Raw genomic sequence first — 20,830 nt, forward strand, 5'->3', positions numbered from 1 at the left:
GCAATTTTGCAGACTATAATATCGTGGACTAAAAAGGACAAAAAAAATATTTTTAAAAAATCTATACAAAGCTCAGAGACAATATTGATATCGACAATTTCAAACAGGTCAATTTAACAGATCTTTTAGAACAGAATGCGGTAAAGCTAACTGGAAGACGGTACGGTTTATACAAATATATTCACTGGTGATGAAATAGTTATGTCCAACATTCCCTTTTTATAAACCATATCAATGGTTATTGCTGCATTTCCTTATAATCTGTAAATCAAGAGTAAACCGTTACAGTTCCTCTTTGTAATATAGAATAACGACAAATAATTTAATAAATAAATGAATAATAATGTATACGAATGTCACATACAATAGAACATATATCAGTTGGATATTGCATTTAAATTTGTATTGTCTTAAGATTCATTAAGTTCATGACACACATCTTGTAAACAATTATGCGTTCCCTTGTCCAACAAAATAGTTTTTACTTCGTGGCCTTCTTCGATATTTCCGATAACATTATTTACAAGAGAAAGAAAACATGAATGAAAATGATTCATATTATACAGCATCAATGCTCATTTGTCTCAAATAGAAAACTCACGGATTTTTACTTCTCAAATGAAACGTAAATAAAAAGATATACACGTAACTGATTGTTTAACTTTTAAAATTTCACATTGTAAAATCCCTCCTTTAAAGATTTTAAAGTAATAATGTCAATGAAGAAAGTAAAAGTAATTCATAAGTATTAACGCAGATCAAGGTATAGATATACATGTGGTAGAATAAAATATTTCCTTTTTAACGGAAATAAAATATTTACTTTTTAACTGAGTAAACATATTATATGCCCATGATCGTTGTTTAACTGTTAAGGCAACCGCTATAGCAGCTAGACCGAAGACTACACAAATAATGGTGATTTTACTAAAAAAAAAAAAGGAGGGAAAAAAGATTAAAAAGAAATGAGATGTAAATTAATTAAATGTATAAAACTAGTTTTATATAATTCAGAGATTTTTTACCATATCATGTATAATAATTTGCATTTATTTATTGATTTTACTTACATATGACTGGAGTTTGGGGTTTCAATATTTTGAAATGAACTTGCTGTGTCCCCATCATGAATTAATGATGAAGATGGGTAACTTTTTTTCTGTTTTGTTGACTCCATATCTATCGATTCGGTTGTCAGTTGTGTTGTTTTTAATGTCTTTAAATTTTTGACGTATTCATAACACTCTTGATCTGTAAAATAAAGCAGAGCTGCTTTTTTGTGCTGCACGACTTTTAGTTGAATTAGAATTATTCTAAATATTTTTGTATAAAGATATTAGCAATATTTGGATATTGAACCCCTGAATTAAGCATGAAGTTTTAAACTAAACCTTACAGTTGTAGCTTTCATTCGAAAAGTAATGAGGCGGACATTTCTCGCAAGGAACATTGTTGATGCGTTGAATTCTTTTTCCTCCGTGGTTATATTCTGCGCAAACATTTCCTGCATGAAAAAACTAACGTGTGAAGAAATAATTCAAAAGAAAACTACACAAAACTGGTTAGAAAATACGACGTTTTAACTGATAAATTGATATGCATGATTTTAATGATATATACTAGCACTCTTACCAACAATCATTGATCGATGAGCACAAACTTCTATTGTTTCATTTCCCCATGCATTAATTACACAATGGTAGTCGAATGAAGAACTGTTACACGAGTGTGACATTTGTTCACAACCTTTTTTTGCAGCTGCCTCGTTCCCCTCTCTAATGTTTAACATTAATACTATATTTGAAAAATTCCTTTCAAATGAAACATTCATGATTTTTTTTTCGAAAAATGCATTTTAAATTTACATACCAATTGGCTTTATATATCTCTCCTCCCCCCCCCCCCCTTCCCTATTTAAGAGGCAGGAATAGGCAAGTAAAAATCAAACAAAAAATCTGTGTATCTGTTTACACTAGTAGGGTTTCGTCGTACGAGCACCTCTTTATTTTTCTAAGATTAAAAACACACGCAAACACTTCAAAAAAGACTCCAGAAAAAAGAGAGAAATAAAAAGCAACGTGCTACATGTACATGTATATGTAACATGCGTGTGGACTTTTATGAAACTTTTATTCATCAGATATGTTTGTTTATGTCCAATGGATGAAATATCTGGTTTCAGCGCTGCGGAAACCCTTTGGAAACTCTGCGGAAACTTAAGGTTACTTTAAGTTTCCAGCAGGTTTCAGCACGGAAACTTCAAGTTTCATTAAGTTTCCGCAGTGCTGAAACTTAGGCTGTCCATGAATCCAAATGGTTTCCGCAACGGAAACTTACTGAAACTTGACGTTTCTGCATAGTTTCAATCACCATATACGTTTGGGATACATATTGTTTACAAATGGTTTCCGCGACGGAAACTTACTGAAACTTTAAGTTTCTGCATAGTTTCAACCTCCATATACAATTGGGAAACATATTGTTTACAAAGGGTTTCCGCAACTGAAACTTACTGAAACTTTTTATATTTTTGCTTTCACAAAAGCTGAGCAAGGTTTCTACTTTATGTAAAAACAAAACAATTTCAAACAGTTCCAAATTTATTTTGTTCAAAAATCGGAAATTGTTTCCAATAATAAATAAAATACAGCCAAGATACAATAATGGAGAAACATCCATATGGCAATTCCCTTATTAGGGACTTTTATTTAAAAAATGATAAAATTGCACAAGAAAAAAAACTCCCATAGAAATCTTTACATTTGTATTTTTTTTTTCATCTCGATTAAATGCCTATCAAATCTCCCTTTAAAAATGCAACAAAGATCTTACTTTTTTAAAAATATGAATGCAATTTACAAAATAACTGCACGTACATGAATAAACAAAGAAAACTTCACTGTTACATGAACATGATACACTTGTCTCAATTTGTTTTGAACTACAATGAATATGTACACCATAAAATATTTTTGAAAAGTCTAAAGTATCCATCTTTAGTAAAAAAAAAAAAAAAAAAAAAAATACACTACAAGACAGTAGTTGACTATAGAGGTATGACACAGATTTGATTTGAATATGTCAATAAATTCCAAAATGAGGTCAAAGTGACCCACTTACAAGTTGGGATAAACCTTTTCTTTGTTAGTAATATAATCTAATGTTTTACAATAAAACAGGATTTGATATCATTTTTTTGATAATCCATTAAGTCCAAAGTGAACTTTTTATTTCCACCCATGATGTACCAACTGATCAGATTTTAATATCATAAGCCTGTCAGTATTTAATAGATGACCCAGAGGGAGATATGAAAAGCTTGTTGGCCAATAAAAAGCTTACAATGGAGCAGTCTGTCAAATCATGTGCAAAAATATGATGTACACATTTAATTAATTATGCTGATTGCAACACACTTCATTCCTGATGAATATTCTTCTTTACACACGGTTTACCTTCATACATTTCACTACTTTACCTACATTAATATTTTTAAATCCAAGACATGAAGTAAAATATACATTGTTTATATATGACAAGTATTACTACATGTACATGTACTTGCTTTTTGTAGCATGAATGTATAAAATACAAAGTATCACACAGATCATTCACCTTACAATTCTCATCAATACCAGCATTTTACTTATGATATAAAAGCTAATTCCAATTATATACTAGTTACATAACACAGATTAAAATAAAACCCACATGGAAACAACTTTCCATCCAAGTAATTTTGTTATATAAAAATTGTAATACATGGGGTATATGTTGTTACATATATTTTCATATACGACATAATTGAATATTGTTTGGTGTATTTTATCATTTCTATGACCCATGCATTCATCTCCTAATGCAGTGTTTTTACATTGGTTTCTTAATTGTTCATATATTGCTGCAAATAAAAACTAAGTTATCAATAAATGTTTAAACAAAGAAAATGGAAAAAAAAGTAGTTAACACTTATCAATTTGGAGGTGTGAGGATATATGTTACATGGAGTCTAATATTTTATGCAATATTTGCAAATATAACAAATTATTTAAGAAAATGAAAGTTAATATCTTCAAGGTCTAATCAATCATTTAATAATCAAAACCATGTGATTTTCTAAGATTCTAGCTTACAGACAGACATTGTAATATACTGGTATTTGATCATATTAAAAAAGTATTTTTATAGTTTATAGGTTTTTTGAAATGAGAATACTTTACAGTTTAAAAGTCTTGTTCTGCAGAGGTTTAGTCGGGTTGTAGAGATGTGTCCATTCGAATCAATAAGGAGTGTCCTTGGCTGTTGTTGATGTAACCCGAGTCGTAGTTTATGGAAATAGGCCTTTTTGGGGGACTTTCGAGCATTGTCCAGACCGGTGAAGCACTCATATGATCACATCATTGCTACAGCAGACTTAGTAGTTCTGGACAGTGGTAGCATTAAAATTCTTCTTCTTGCGATGAACTTGTTCCTTTCACTGGGCTGTACTTTATGTCTGTTCTATTTATCTTAAACATGAATAATACAGTTTCATTTAGATTTTTAAACAATAAATATAAGTCATTCAGCCTAAGATGTAATAAAAGCATTCTGAATAAAATTCTGAATACAGAAGCTACTACATGTATGCAGTTGCCAGTTGCTGTTTAAACTATGTCATATAATGACTACAGTAGTATCTGGTCTAAAATATTTTATTTTATGTTTGAAGCTATGTTATTTTCATTTTGATTCAATTATTGTTTGTTGAACAATGGAAAATCTTATCAACAATAAGTGTGTCCCCCCCCCCCCCCCATCAACCTCCTTTTCAAGAACTTAGACCTGGATTTCCCAAAAATTACTACAGCAAATTATAAACATCCAACACATGTATAAGTTAATGGTGAAAATAATCAATTTCAAAGCAATACCTTGCGTTCACATCGTCCAGCTGGTCAAAACATTCACCCGAATCACCGAACAGAGGATGCAACTAATCGAATTTTAGACGTTTCGTGACCAAGACGGTTCGTGACCCGGACGTTCCGAGACCTTATAAGATTTTTCGTGACCAAGATGTTTCGTGACTAACATGTTTCGAGACCTAGAATAAGATGTTTCGGGACTTGAGAAAATAATAAAGATTTAACATTAAGTATGTTATACAGTAACGTAATTATTTTTTGCGTAATTAATAATGTAATACAGTTAATCAATTCCTAATAAATCAGAGGAAATGCGGAATGATCGTACGTGAAATCGTGAGTAAGTAAAACTGTTTCATGGATGATAAAAAGTAAGTTTAATTCGTCATTTTTATATGATGTTAAATTATTTGATTAATAAATCTAAATAAACTGTAGCATTGTAGTTATAACATAATATGAAATTAGTTCTATCATATCGATGATAATATGGTCTTCCGGTGTCTTTTCATTAACGTTATATAATGGATACCATTGTACCTAGTGTGTATAATTCTAACATTTCAAGACGTGTACCCTTATCATATTTATTAGGAAGTTGTCTTCATTGTCATTGTTAATCATATAAACCCATGTATAAGGCTGGGTGGACATATTATGCATTTAGGATCATATCTTATATATAATTAGTATCTTGTTGCTTGGGTGTCTTTTTTGACAATAATTTATATATTTCGTCTTCTCATCGAAGTCAATATAGTACAATGTACTAAAAAAACCACTGTGACAGGCATCCTACCTTCTTTATCATTGACTTGGCCATTATTTAACATTATGAAGGAAACAAATTCAATGATAAGTTGTACTCATTTAATATTTAATAAAGCTATAACAGGCATAGAAACAGTAAGACATGACATTATTTAGATGTAATTAAATCTGTGAAATAACAATACTAGTACTGCATCTACAAACAGCTATAAGCACTACATATCAAAACATAATGCATAATCAAAATCAGCATTACACATCAAAACATTATGCACATCAAAATCAATCACATGCGCCTGAACAAATAACAGTTACATAACAAGCACTACAAAGTTATGTGCAACAGCATTGCACATCACTACTGCATAATCACATTAACTGCTACATTTACACTGGAACTGGCCCATACAAGGATGCACAAAAACGCAGGAGTTGTGTAGTCGAGACTCCTCCATTGTTGTACTCCTCCCACTTCTGGAAAAGTCTTCCATTCAGTTCTCGAGACTTCTTTCGGTGCAGACGTTCCATCTTTCCCTCAGAGAGCAGCCTTGCCTGCAGGGGAATGTTCTCCGCTTCTTTGTAGAGCTCGGTCAGAAGAAGATAGAACGGCACAGGCCCTTGCTGGTTCACATGTCGGTTGAGGCGGTTGTGCCAGCCTTCAAGGTCATTATTAGTCCTCACAGAAAGCATGAATACACTCAAGTTCTTCACAGGAAATACAGGATTGGTTATCCACTGTCTCCAGATGTAATCCATGAAGGTGATCAGCAAGTTGGACCTTGCCCTCTGCTCCAAGTGTTGGAACACTGGCACAATGTGTTCAGGCGGAAGAAAGGGTAGTGCCATCACCTGCCTCAGGAAGGAGAATATGTCCCCTCTCTCATTGTAAGCTCTCTGAAAAAAAATGAAAAACAGTATTACTTTCCAGTGATTATAAAATAACATTATACATACATTATGTTCAATTTGTTATCATTATTACCAATTTATTATCAAGCTAATAGATTTTTTTTTACTATGGAAACATTAATTAAGACAATAACTCGTGAACATTATACATACATTATTTTCAATTTGTTATCATTATTACCAATTTGTTATCAAGCTAATAGAATTTTTTTTCCAATGGAAACATTAATTAAGACAATAGCGTTTACCTGCAACCCTAATTCTTGCACTTTCCGGAAGACAGCTTGGGTCCAGTGAAACGCACAACCTTGAATGATGAATCCAGGGAAACGATCCTGGATGGCTCTCCACATTGCCGCTTCAAAGTCGACCACAAAACCCTGCAGACAGATTTGCTCTGGAAGAAGATGGTCAATCTGACGAAGTATCTGCAAAAGAATTGAATTGCATTATGGATAAATTCTTGATTCATTTTAGGAATTTATTTGCTTTCGGAAGATTGAAATATTTATTGTGGTGATACATGTACTGATATAACACTACATTATAAGTACTACAATACCTCATAATAGTCCTCCTTCCTCTTCCTAGACATGAAGCAGAATACCAGAGGAACCTGCTTCATGTGCTGGCCACTTCGAATGAAGGCATGGATGCTGAGAAGCTGGGTCCATGGCTTCTTCACTACATGGAAGGTGGAGTCCATATACCAAGTCTTTGCCTTGGACAGGAGTTCAAGCTGGTGTTCCGAGTAGACTAGCAGGTGTCTCTGTCCAGATGCATAGACATCAAGCGTCTTAAAGTTGGGGATCTGGTCCTCCAAAAACTGTTGATCCAGCTAAAAGATACAATAAAAGTTTGTCAATATTATAAATATTTAATGACACAAACTATCAAAAACAATTATAATAAGAACACATTTGATCTCTTAAACTTATATTTATTTACCTCAAATCCAAGTCCTTTGGGTCTTTGGGTCTCATTGTAAGCCTCACTCTGTTCGCCATTCTTGTGAGGTTGGCTGGTTTTGGTCTGCTGGCTGGGGGTGCATTTACGTCTGCAGATTTCGACATCACTTCTTCCACTATGCGAGGGGCTGAACAGGTGAATATATTCTGTCTTGCATTCTGTTTTACCTAAAAATAAAAGAATTTGTTGTTCATCAAGTCAAAATAATTTTTTAGAATATGAAATATAATGCAGTTTACAAGGTTAGTTAATGCAGTTTACAAATTAGGTTTTTTTTACCTCTGTTTTCATTTTAACTGCCAGGTGTATTCCGGGTTCTGCAGGGGGGTTGTGCAGCATGCGTCCTTCTTGGTAATCCATTCCCCGCTGGATCACCGTTGCAAGGCATGGCTGGTTTTTCCCTCTGTTGCAGCACCTCCAGTAACAGTAATCGCCTTTGGAGCGCTGAAATTTAGCAGAGCAATTTTATTAAACTGGTTTAAGTTAAACTGGTCAGTATACAAACAATTTGACATATGATTTTTAGATAGTTTAATAAGGTCTACATATTTGGATATTTGGGGCAAAATGGTTGCATGCTGGAAAGTTTCGGTCATTCAGAGAATGGCTCTTAAATATATTGATTTTTTTGTTAAACATTGTAACATTTATATTTGTTATCTGATGTCTTACCCTGATGGTATACTGATATCCTCTTCTGTCCACTAATTTCTTTTCCCCCTTTTGGATCCTCCCTCAACCACCTCATACGCAGGTTGCGGGTCCTCTGGCTGTATGGCATCGTTGATGATGTCCTCCCTGATGGATGTCTCTTGGACTGCATCAGGAACTGCATATGATGCGTCAGCAGTAAAAGAGTTGTCCTCATGCAGATTCTGAAAATGTTTAATAACTTAATATCAAATAAACAGTTTCCACCACATAATGATAAAAGTACCGTGGTAAATAGAAAAGAAATATTGGAAAGAGTTCATCAAGTATTAAAATTTTCTTAAAAGCCCTAGATTCAAAGAATCAGAATAATTCCAAATTCAAATAATATTCTGTTAAATGTAGTGTACATGTTTATAAATATTTTTACCACTGATCCATTTAGGTTGTTGTTCTCATCAACTGAAGTGTTGTTGTCATCTTCATCATCTGGAGCTGGTACAGCACTATTGTCAGCAACTGCAGAGGTGTTGTTGTCATCTACGTCATCTGGAGCTGGTACAGCACTGTCATCAGCAAGAGAGATGTGAAATGTAGCATCATTTGGCGCTGGTACAGTGGAATCATCTGAATCTGCCGCAGGCATTGGCTAAAAGTGAAGAATGTTTGATTATTTAGTTAATGTACATGGAAAAAAGGGAGTCAGTTTTCATTATACATGTATATGATTTTGTTTATTTAACTTCTTTGAACCTTAAATGCAAAATTTTACCCAGATTGGTATTTGGTACATGTTTTTAAAGAAAGCAGAATAATTGTACATGTACCAATTATTGATATGAATTATGTATAATGATCAGACTACATAAAGGTGATTAAGAAAGATGTTTTTAGTTAAATTCCCCTAATATTAAACAAACCTGGTCATTCCTGGAACATTTGGTACATTCCCACTGGAATTCCCCTTGAGCTTTAAGACGTCTGTATTCTGCTCTTGTGATCCCCGTGTTGCATGTACGGTGTTGCCAGAGGTTACACCTGTCACACTGTAGTCCCTCCTGCAATGGGCGGACACGGATGTTGCAATGTAGGCAGATATCTGAAATGCAAACACAAAAATCATCAAAATGTTTAAGATGTACGTGGGTACTCCCATGAAGATTCATTTCAATAAATAAATATTTCTTACACTAAAGAAAATTTTATCTCCAAATTTCTTGGGTTTTTACAATGAAATTAGCGAGAAAACTTCTTTTTTGAATAACTTTTTATCTTTCATTAGTTTTACAATATATAAATATAAAATGAAATGTAGAATAAAAACGATGAATACTTATGATTATAATTATTTTATAAAAATGTTTATATACAATAGTATATTTTTGTATATAAAACTATGCTTACTACACAAAAGATATATGTATATGATACAAGTATCAAAATATGTATGTTTTGTGATGAATTGTAAATGATTTTGATAAAAGATTTAAAAAAAAAATGTATACCTTGATCTCAGATGGAGAGAACTAATATAGGCTATTTTATATAGATATATTAAAGGTAAACAAAAAATACCATTATACTACATCTATAGGTAAAAAAAATGCATTAATCATTAATAAAGGTATAAATAAGGTATCACTTTTATTTTAGCATTGAAGTTTTTCATTTACATGTTATAATCTTATAATTATTGCAAATTGATGGATTTTTTATGAAAAATATAGATTTTTAGATAAGAATTAATAGCCATCAAAATATAATTCCATTTTATTTTAGTGTGTCCATTATATATTGAATACAGGATGGATGAGAAAGTTATGCAAATAATTTAAAAACTTAGATAAATCTACCACACTTTTGTATAATTGTATGAATTATAAAAATTATTAAGTTGGTTTTGAAGAGCTTCCCCTTGACGCACTCCTATTCTGCATGGAAAATATTCAGAAAAATTATTATTTACAGCAATACTTGAACTTATAATTAACATTTATAATTATCAGAGAGAGAGGGGGGAGGGAGAGAGAGCAGGGTTGGCAAAAAAGCGGGAATTTTGAGAAAAAATCTAGGTTATCAAGAGCAGCAAATAAAGAAATTGGTGAGCCATCAAGAGTAAGCAAAGTATCATCTGCATATTGTGAAATTTTATGTTCTTTGTCATTAACAAAAATGCCTTTAATATTATTGTTTTGTTTAATAAGAATAGATAGAATTTCTGCACAGAGTAGGAATAGATATGGGGCAATAGGATCGATCACCCTGTCTGCAACCTCTTTGTATATTGATTTGTTCAGATAAATGTCCGCATTGTAAAACAGATGCTTTAAATTTTGTATTTAAAATCTTAATCCAGTCTATATAGTTTTTCCCAAAACCAAAGTAATTTAAAACCTTGTATATAAAGGACCAAGAAATTGAATCAAAAGCTTTCTCAAAGTCGATTAAAACTAATAACCCAGGTATATGTTCTGATTCCGTGTATGCCATTAGGTCATAAATAAATCTTGTATTTTCACCAATATATCTATCTTTCATGAATCCCGACTGTGTGTCAGAGATAATTAAATCAAGTATAGGTTGTTTAATCAAAATTATCATTTTTTACCGAATAGTATACTTTTTACATGTATATTTATTTTAAATAAGAACTGTCGGAGTCAGTATTTCCTGGTTAAATACGACAAAGTATTGGCGTGTGTTTGTTACAATTGTATTTGTAACACGTGATAAACCAAAACAAAATGGCCGACCGTTTGTTTACAAATGTCTAATGAAATTAAACAAGTTTTAATGAGACATATGTATCAGATTTTGTCTTTAACTATATTTTATTTACATGTACTGATGATTTTGTAAAACTAAATATGATAGAGCCATATATAGTTTACTGACAAGTTAGTCTCGACTTGTCCAATTTTCACCGCGATTCTAAGCACGGTCATATTCTTATTCAAAATATAGAGGTGTGAAAATATTATGTTCATCACAGAGCAGGTTCGATCTGCATGAACACACAGAAATCACAAATATAATTAGATGCCGATCAATTAACGGGGTCCGGTTAACAGCGGTCACCCGTACGGTGAATTTACAACTACGATGAATTGATGGCAATTATATTACAGTTACACATGTGCACTGATTGGTCATGCGATGAACAGTACGTTAAGAATACTTATGAAATTAAAATACAAACGCGTTAAACAAGCCGGGAAGTAAGACGTACACGTCGGACTGATATATAAACAAAATATAATTTTAATTATTTGGTATACTTTCTACATCAAATGTATACGAATGTATAATTAAATTTTAAAAATGGGATTAAAATCACGTGCACCACATGGCTAGTGCTGGATTTTAAATTGATTTTGTAACAATATAACGTATGACTTCAGTAAAACTATAAATAATGCTTATTATATCTTATAACAGAAACATGCGCATGTTTCATAAACATGTATCAATATCTGTATTTACAGTACAGAAAGTAAATACAAAGTATAGAAATGCACGAATCACATAGGCGTCGAACCGGGGGGGGGGGGGCTGGGGGGGGGGGGGGGCTTAGTGCAAAGTTAGACTTAACCAATAGGCATATAGCCCCCCCCCCCCCCCCCCACTTTTTCTCGCCGGAAATGTAATTGTTCCTAAATTTAAAATTTACCTTGAAAGATTGAGAAGTTGGAGTAATAGGCATACTAGCTCCCCCCCCCCCCCCCCCCCCCCCCACGGATTAGGAATTACATGATTTTGGGAAAAAAAAATTGGATAGGGAAATTTATTTTCGGAAGTATATAGTATAGGTATACCCCCCCCCCCCCCCCCCCCCACGGATTAGGATTTTCATTAGGATTTTCATGATTTTGGGAATTAGGGTTTTTTAGGGTTTTTCCTCAATATTTCTGAGGATTAGTCTAGCCCCCCCCCCCCCCCCCCCACTTTCAATTTGCTTCCGACGCCAGTGAATCATGATACAGTCATACATACAGTAAAGTCTGAAATGCATGTAAATAATTAAACAATTATAATATTAGACTCGTTGGCTTATCATAGGTTCTGCTTTTTTCAATTAGTATTTCTCTCTAGTATTTCTTTCTTTTCTATCTAAGCAGTCAACTGAAAATGTAACGTTGCTGCGAACTTAGGAAAATACTTATAGGTTAAAAGATATAAATGAAACATGTTTATCAAATTGATTTTGTGGTTTATACATGTGCTTCCCTCTAGTACAGGAACTTTAAGTGTCAAGCATGTTTTATGTCTGTACCTAATGGCACATAATTGTCTCTAATTGTGGGCATTATCGACTGCTGACTCGGGGTTGATCTTTTTTTTATTATTTTAAATCTTTAAATATGATTTATGTAACGAACAGTGTTAATTCTAATCACCAACCTGTAGGATGTGGGAATGTTTTACCTGTACTGATAAATGCGTTTTCAACTTTAGTAACGAAAAATATCAAATGTACTTTTGACCAGGACTATTCATTTCCAAACAAATCATGGTATAACCTATTTGCTTTCAAACAAACTCAGATCTAGCGACAAATTGTTGTCCTTCATTCAGCCTATATATAATTAAGTTTACCAGTGTATTTAATGGCACATATTAAGTCAACGCACAGTGTAAAATGTCTAGTAATACGCTCATCGGTGATTATAACTTATTAATAATAATGATATTGTACATTGACGTTGTTGATATGCATAATTGGGGCTGGCTGAATCTTTGCTTTGTGGCTTTCTTTTCCCTGATACAGGTTTGAGTTTTGTTGTTTTTGTCTCATGTATGACGACTTTTTCTCAATGCCTTTGTTCCTGTGAATCTGTGATTTCAAGATAATCATTATCTGTTTGAAGATAAAATTATCTTAATTAACATGTACTATAGAAAAGTGAAGTGGTTGCGTTGTTTTCAGCTGTAAAATTGAAAAAAAAGTTGCTAAATTAAAGAATGTTTTGTGTCTTTAATATATTTCAACTATTTTTTACCTTAAAAATTACAATTAATACAAGTATTAAAACTACATACCAAGAATAGAATCTTCTATTATTGTATTTAAAATCAATCGGCATTATCATGTTTATTTTATTCCTATCATCAAAATCAGGCAAATAACTCCTTTACTACTTTCAGACTGATGACCAGATAATGACATAATATGTAGAGCTTCAAATCCTGATATATTTAATTCTGTGATAGACGTTGCGCGCAGACAGTGGTTTGTATTTATGTTTGAAAGTCCAGCTTTTTCAAAAGATTTTTCATTTTGGCTTAAAGAGTTTATTATTTTACAATACTTTAGTTCATTTCCACTACTTGGTATCTGTCAAAGCTTATCAAGATCCTAATCAAGCTTGTTAATATAGGACAGAAAAGATCCATACTGACAAAGAGGATTGTCCTTTAGTTCGTACATTATCGTCGCATGATACCTTGCCATACACACAAATCGTCGGCCTTTAGAATCCGCGTCAGTGGTAAAGTAGCTAATCTTCAATTATCTAATCCCTCCCCGTTACAGAAATACAGCATTTCGTCCACAAACACTTTGTTTTGTAGTCTTTTGGCTTCCTCTAAGTTGAATAAAGTATAGAGGTTCTGAAGATCTGGTCTATGTATTGGATCATTGTGCACCACTTTTGTTTATTTTTGTACACATAGCAAAAATACGTTGTTAGCCTCTTTGAAATAGACATCGTTTACGATATCAAACTTTCATTTTTTAAGAAATCCTTCTGAATGTCATAGATTAGTGATATCTTGATTCTCTTTACGTACGTTTCCCGTCTTAATTTCTCAATCCACCACCGTCTTTAGGGATTCCTGTAGGTTTTCTTGGATTCTGTATACCATTCCTTAGCTTTCCTTCTGGATTCACAACGGAATGTTTTAACACACTCACGCTTGAGATTATAACTTTTGTCCTCTTTGCAGATTTTTTTTTTCCATCAATTAAAGTATCGATTTCCTCTGGATTAGGAGGACCAAATCTCAGACGCAACGTGACATATTTAAAACACGCGGGACTGTTTACGTTTGCTTAGCAACTGTCTCCTTGAATTTCTAACCCAACGTAATTAATATGCAGACAATAGCACGCAAGGATATTACACTTTCGGGAGGGCGATATCGCTATTTTCTGGGAAATATAACGGTTTCTAGGAGGGTAGTATAACTGTTTTGGCATAATTAAGCAATTTTCGGGGCATAAAAAGTAACAGTTGCGACATAACAAGACACTTTTTCTAAAAGCTAAGCATGTAATTTGAGATTTACATAAAGTTCTCACTTTCTAATTTACAAAAGGTGATAGGCATTATCTGTGCGCATATACTGAAATTTGCCAGATGCCTTATACGGGCTTAACGGTTACTGCAATTGGTCAAAACGGATAACAAAACACTGAAATCATGCAAGATACAAGGCTATTTTGAAAGCAGTTTCCTGTTTAAATCATAATCATGAAACTTGTATTATAATGAACGATCATGTAGCACATTTGATTTTCATATGAAATGTATAAATTACGTTAACAGCTTAAAAAAACCCACATAAATCAAAATATATGCTGTATTTAAACAAATATTTACCACAAGATTGAGTATTTTTTCATAAACTTTATTCACAAGTACATGCATATCAAAAGTGTAAAAACATAACAAATTTACAATAATTTCATTATTGTATATTCCACAAGCTATTATTTTAAAAGAAAATTACATGCCAACTTATTGATGTATTAAAATGTTTCTCTATCTTTGGGTTCATTAATGAGAGTCATAGTCCTTAGTTTTTTTTTTTTAAATATGTGCTGTAAGCTGTTCTTTTTCTTCCTCAAATGAATCGATGGTGGTTGATGTCGAATATTCTTCTAAAACGAGCGATATATATTTTTTTGTTTTGATCTTGAATATAAGAATATAACATGCATTGTATCAATATTTGTTCCAACACATACATAGTCATGTTTTTGTTTACCTGATCGCGCCCTATTCTCTTCAATAGTTGGCCCTATAAAGAAAACACATTCCTTTATGTAAACTGGTTATAGAAGTTCAATTCCATATTCTTCTTAGAGTATAGCTTTTATATTCATAAGAATACTGTATCATTCGACTTACGGTATATTCCTGAGCAGGGCAAGTTCTTCCGCCATTTGTTAACTACGAGTGCGACAAAAGCTAATACAGGGATTCCAACGACGACGCAGATAATACTGATAATTCTGTATGAAACATGAAACATATCAATAACAATTCTGATACATAAAACACAAGATATGGTGTCATTCATTATCCAAAACAAAAAAATCAACATCAAAACAAACAAATCACTGTTAATTCTAAAAATTCACATTATATACAATGTAGTATATACTCACAGAGGACTAGTGTTATTTTCTGAATAAGTGTAAGTATAATTTGATTCTTGACTCAGATCTGTTGCTAAAGACGACATATTATGTTCAGAAGTTATAAGGCTAATAATAGCTGACTCAGTCGTCCCTTGTAATTCTGGCATCTTCTTCGACTTTATGACGTAACACTCTTGATCTAGATGAATAGTTGATATATATATATATATATATATATATATATATATATATATATATATATATATATATATATATATATATATATATATATATATACATACAGACCCTGAAACGTGCTACTACACCAGTTGCACGGTTCGGTTCGTTACGCTTTTTGAACGGTACGGTTCGTTTTGTGAACGGTACGGTTCGTTTTGTGAACGGTACGGTTCGCTTTGTAAGCGGAACGGTTCGCTTCTTGCACGGTACGCTTTGCTAAAAATAGCTGTACGATTTGTGAACGGTTTGCGCGCTTTATTAATGAGGTAGGCGTGGCCTGAACGCTTTGATCTTTCTCAATATAATTTCGTTCGTTTAGTTTTTGCCCGATCTACTTCAGCAAGGTGGTAATTATGACATATGATAATAATTTTTTTTTGGTTTATTTATATGATATTTTACAAATTTATTTCAGTCTATTTAAAATCAGAACTTTCCTCCGTTCCCCTGTTTTTGATACGTTTCGTGAAACGTGTACTCAGTGACAACCGGGAGGCGGGGGGTAATTCTTATTTTGATTAGTCTGTTATTATTAGTATTTAATTTTAGATAAATGTAATCATTAAGATAGATTAAAAGAACTGTTTGACTTTAATCCGATATATTTTTGTTAATTCAGCGAGCTGTCGATAATTTTACAAAGCATCTTAAGTTTTTATTTCTATATATGTACTTGAATTGAAGTCATTAAATATTTCTAATCCATTTAAAATTGCTAAAAAAAATTGCCCCGACTTTATTCCGATATTTCTTAATTTTCCTTAATCGCTGTCTTGATTCTCGGCCAGTTGTTATTCTTACAAGCATCTTTCTTTTTCTTTATTCATAATTCGTATGATCATTCTTTATTGCGTACTACTGTAGAACTATTGCCGATCAAATTCCATTATTGAAAAGACGATGTAAAATTACATGCAGTTATTGATGAGATAAACAATAAATTTCAGATAAAAAATCTTGAATCAACTGTTATATAGTTTATGACAGACATTTTTATTCATTTCAATATTGATTCTGTGATTTTCTGCACTTGTTCGTATACACAGATCATACTTTCATGCAACCCGTCATCGCTTCTCTCATTTGAACTAAGACTGAACGTGTATAGTCGAAACATGACTATTAGCTTTTGTTTTTCCGTTAAACTGTATACATGTACATGTAACATATTTCTAACGATATGTACGCAACTGGATATACACAAGTCAATAGCATTTAATGACGATATTTATCATTCTGTTAAACAAGTGTCCGCTCTTCACTGTATGCATGCAATTTAGCTGACGATTTACAGATGCTTACTAACATGTTTATATTTTATTTACCTTTTTACACACATACTTGTAGTAAACAGGTCACGGAAAAATACCCGGTAATCAACAAATGAATGTTTAAAGTGATAGATAAATTATGAATTTATCTAGTAACAAAAATTATACAACAGCAAGGGAAAACGACCAGTATATGAGTTATGTAATCATGAAGTCGGAAGGAAATTATTGTTGAATAATTTCAAATAGGAACACTCTTTTTAATAGGAATTTGAGAAAACATAAAAAAACAAAAACATTTTCATTCGATAATTTTCTTCTAGCCATAAAGGAGGAGCCAAGTACGCGGCACATTGCGTGATCTGTCCTGTAATACTTAAACTGATTGACAGGCGAAGCACGTGGAGTCCTGAGAAAAAATCCCGCTCAAATGATCAACTATAGAAACCGAAAGCGAAATAATATAGTTCAGTGATAAAACTTTAATTTAAGTAATATAATCAACACACAAGTTCTCGTTTTCTCTCTCTCTCTCTCTCTCTCTCTCTCTCTCTCTCTCTCTCTCTCTCTCTCTCTCTCTGAGAGTGTATGTAATGGCGTGCAAACAATTTGGAATTATTAGATTTGTATTTGTATGAATTTAATTTATTTATTTTAGACTCATGGTTTTCACAACGATTTCAACACAATGACTAAAAGTTTGTACAGTAGACAATGTATTCAAATTGATCTCGACGGTTAAAATGTTGACGCTATATTAAAAAGAGCTGTGTTTGAGCTTACATCTACTTGCAAATTATTACATTCCATTCAACTATTTACTATGTAATTAATCAGGTTTTTGGTACATTAATGTACCCGGTAAATGCTATTTTTATTGCAAGTTAATATTTTTGAAAATCCCGCATAAATAGAGTCGCTGAATTGTTCTACGGATCCACGCGCCGATAGTTACAGACAGTTCTTTTGTTTTTTAGAGATTAAGAAAAGCCGCGAAACAAACAAAGTAGAAGTAAGATATATTCAGACTATACACACGACAGGTTGTAATGAGTTACCAAACAGGTGTCCGTGGAAAGGTGTGAATACCGGCATCCCGTGTACACCTATTTAAGCGTCCAAATATACAGAGTAAGTTGTAAAGTACAATAACTGCCAAAAAACGAAATAAAACAATAACACCTGTTGTGTATAGAACCCAAGATGAAAGACGCTGTTGTGTTTCTGATCAGCTTATGTACACATATATCGCACAAGTGATTTTTGTTCATGTGAAATCACGTCGCCATTACCAGCTAACTTAAGTCTGCGTTCTTTTTTTTAATTTGAAAGGGATGTAAAATTATATACTATAATATTTCAACCCTTGTTTAGCCATAGTATTTATTTCTAAACATACGCTATTTTTTAACGTCTCAGGTAACGAGATTTCTCTCTTTCATTCATCTCTCTCTCTTTCGTCTCTCTCTCTCTCTTTCATTTCTCTCTCTCTCCTGAGAATCACTGAAAGCTATGCAAGGTCCAGTATGTACCCAATGTTTCAAACATTTCATAAAAATAATCAAAATAGTATAACCTCGAATTGTGTGAACATTACTAGTTTACAATGTTTAAGAAATCGGCGATGCACGTTTTGAAATGATTACGGCCTATACAGGAAATTAAATTAAAATATTTTGTAACTGTTTTAATAAGAATAACAGTTTTAAATCTTAGTATATGTTTACAGTATAAAAAAAAATCTAGCAAAATATTGTGAACGGTACGGTTCGCTTTGTGAACGGTACGGTTCGTTTTGTGAACGGTACGTTTCGTTTTGTGAACGGTACGGTTCGTTTCTTGCACGGAACGGTATGGTTCCTTTTAGAGGTGTAGTAGCACGTTTCAGGGTGTGTATATTTATATATATATATATATATATATATATATATATATATATATATATATATATATATATATATATATATATATATATATATATTTCATAGGAAACTTGTTTTGCAAATCTGATTTCTACTGCAAAAGATTGATTTATTTTAAAAAATAAAATAAACAACCTTTCATTGTTTTCTGTTTATCTTCGTCATTAATAAATGACAATATTCATCAAATCATGACTTGTAGTGTTTAAAGGTGTAAAAATTAACAAAGCTGCAGGACCAAGATGGAACTGGTTTCCACACATTTTAGCATAAGATAAATGGAGGACATAATAAAAAAAAACCTTTAATTGTTTTCCCATAAAAATAGATTAAATTGACTTGCATTTATAACTCTCTGTTGACAAGTAAGTTGTCGGACATGCATTACATGTTTCAGCTTCGCTCTTTTGAATCCTTTTTCCACCAAAGCTATATTCTGCACATGACATTCCTACACATGAAATAAAAGCAAATATCAACTTAATTTTAGTGTTAGTTTGGTCGGATTATTATGTTTATTCATGACAAAATATATTATTAAGATGTTTTTTTCCGTTTAGTACCTACAATACCCCAGCTTGGTGCGCATACTTCAATCGTTTCATTTCTCCACGCATTCATTACACAGTGGTATTCGAATGAAGTACAAAAGTGTGTGATGTTTCTACAGCCTTTCTTTTTAGCTGCCTCATTCCACTCCCTTGCTGTTTTCGGACATGACTGTACTATTTTAGCTGTCGCTTTCGATTCATTGCATTTATTATCAGCATCAGCTTTTACTAATATCTGCAATTGAACACTGCCTTCTCATTATTTTATGAAAACGTGTATACAATATCATGTACACCATTATCGTATATATAATTATGCATTTAAAAACATTGATGATCAGATTAGATACATTGTTCACCAATTGTTTTATAATTAAAAAATGACGAAGAAAAGCGTAAGACAACTTACCTTTGTTGATGAAATCAGTGTTAACACAATGACGCTGATAGTTGATTTCATACTCAAAATATTTAGTTCTTACTTTTTAAACAAAATGAATTAGAACAGGAATTGTAGAACAGCTGTTAACTTTGAAAAATTATTTACTTGTCTAGAGACGTGCAGAACAAGAGCTGCAATGCGGATATATGATGAGGCCTTGATGTGTATTTTACAAAGTAGGTGTATGATATAAAGCCGTGCATTCAATATTTAGATATTAATAGCGACAGATAACTTTACATATAATTCCCCATGAGTCAGCTAGCTGTGCAAAGTAAAAACGGGGTCATAACGCTTCGATTACAAAATCATTTAATATTTATTCGTTTGATGAGATATCGGTGCTTCTGATTGGTCGAAAAATTTCTTTGATACCTGTATCAATAAAATTTTAACCGGATCTACTTTTCTCATATGTTCTGATCTAACACTATTTATAGAACGGGAATTTCCAAAATAAACACTGTTAACAAAATGTAAAGTTGTGTCTGTTTTATTGTCAGCAAACAAAATACAACTTTATAAACATAAAAACTTGAAAGTTTAACCTTTAAAAATTAACAAAACACATTATTTGATTCACGAAATAGAAAATTAAGCGTCTTCTCGCGATTTCGTCTGCTTGAGTTCAATCAACATTTACAGCGAGGCTGGCTGGAACAGGAATATTATAACTAACATATATTCCTATACACTTTCACGGTAATACTGCTGTTCAAATTTGGTAACGATAATTTTTAAATTTATTACACACGTACATGATCGGTCATCAGAATAAGCATCGTAAAGAAAGGCTATGATCAATGCATCAACTCCTTCGGCGCATTCCAC

General features: G+C 32.5%; 1 protein-coding gene, 1 long non-coding RNA gene and 1 pseudogene across 2 annotated transcripts; all 3 read right to left on the minus strand.

Moving 5' to 3' along the window:
* Positions 1-3,511: 3,511 nt before the first annotated feature.
* On the minus strand, positions 3,512-4,981 carry LOC136271731 (uncharacterized). The gene is made up of 2 exons (XR_010709693.1): positions 4,914-4,981; positions 3,512-4,508 (listed from the first exon to the last, which is right to left on the minus strand). It is a non-coding gene; the product is annotated as an uncharacterized lncRNA (long non-coding RNA).
* An 884-nt stretch (positions 4,982-5,865) lies between these two features.
* LOC136271893 (uncharacterized) lies at positions 5,866-9,476 on the minus strand (annotated as a pseudogene).
* A 5,380-nt stretch (positions 9,477-14,856) lies between these two features.
* LOC105338686 (uncharacterized) lies at positions 14,857-20,208 on the minus strand. Its single transcript, XM_034478090.2, has 7 exons — positions 19,967-20,208; positions 19,570-19,792; positions 19,350-19,457; positions 15,601-15,772; positions 15,341-15,444; positions 15,198-15,230; positions 14,857-15,090 (listed from the first exon to the last, which is right to left on the minus strand). Exons 1-7 carry the CDS (start codon positions 20,015-20,017, stop codon positions 15,020-15,022), a joined length of 762 nt encoding a protein of 253 aa, XP_034333981.2. The 5' UTR covers positions 20,018-20,208; the 3' UTR covers positions 14,857-15,019.
* Between the last annotated feature and the right edge of the window lie 622 nt (positions 20,209-20,830).

This window comes from Magallana gigas, chromosome 9, assembly GCF_963853765.1.
Source record: "Magallana gigas chromosome 9, xbMagGiga1.1, whole genome shotgun sequence".
Lineage (NCBI taxonomy): Eukaryota > Metazoa > Mollusca > Bivalvia > Ostreida > Ostreidae > Magallana > Magallana gigas.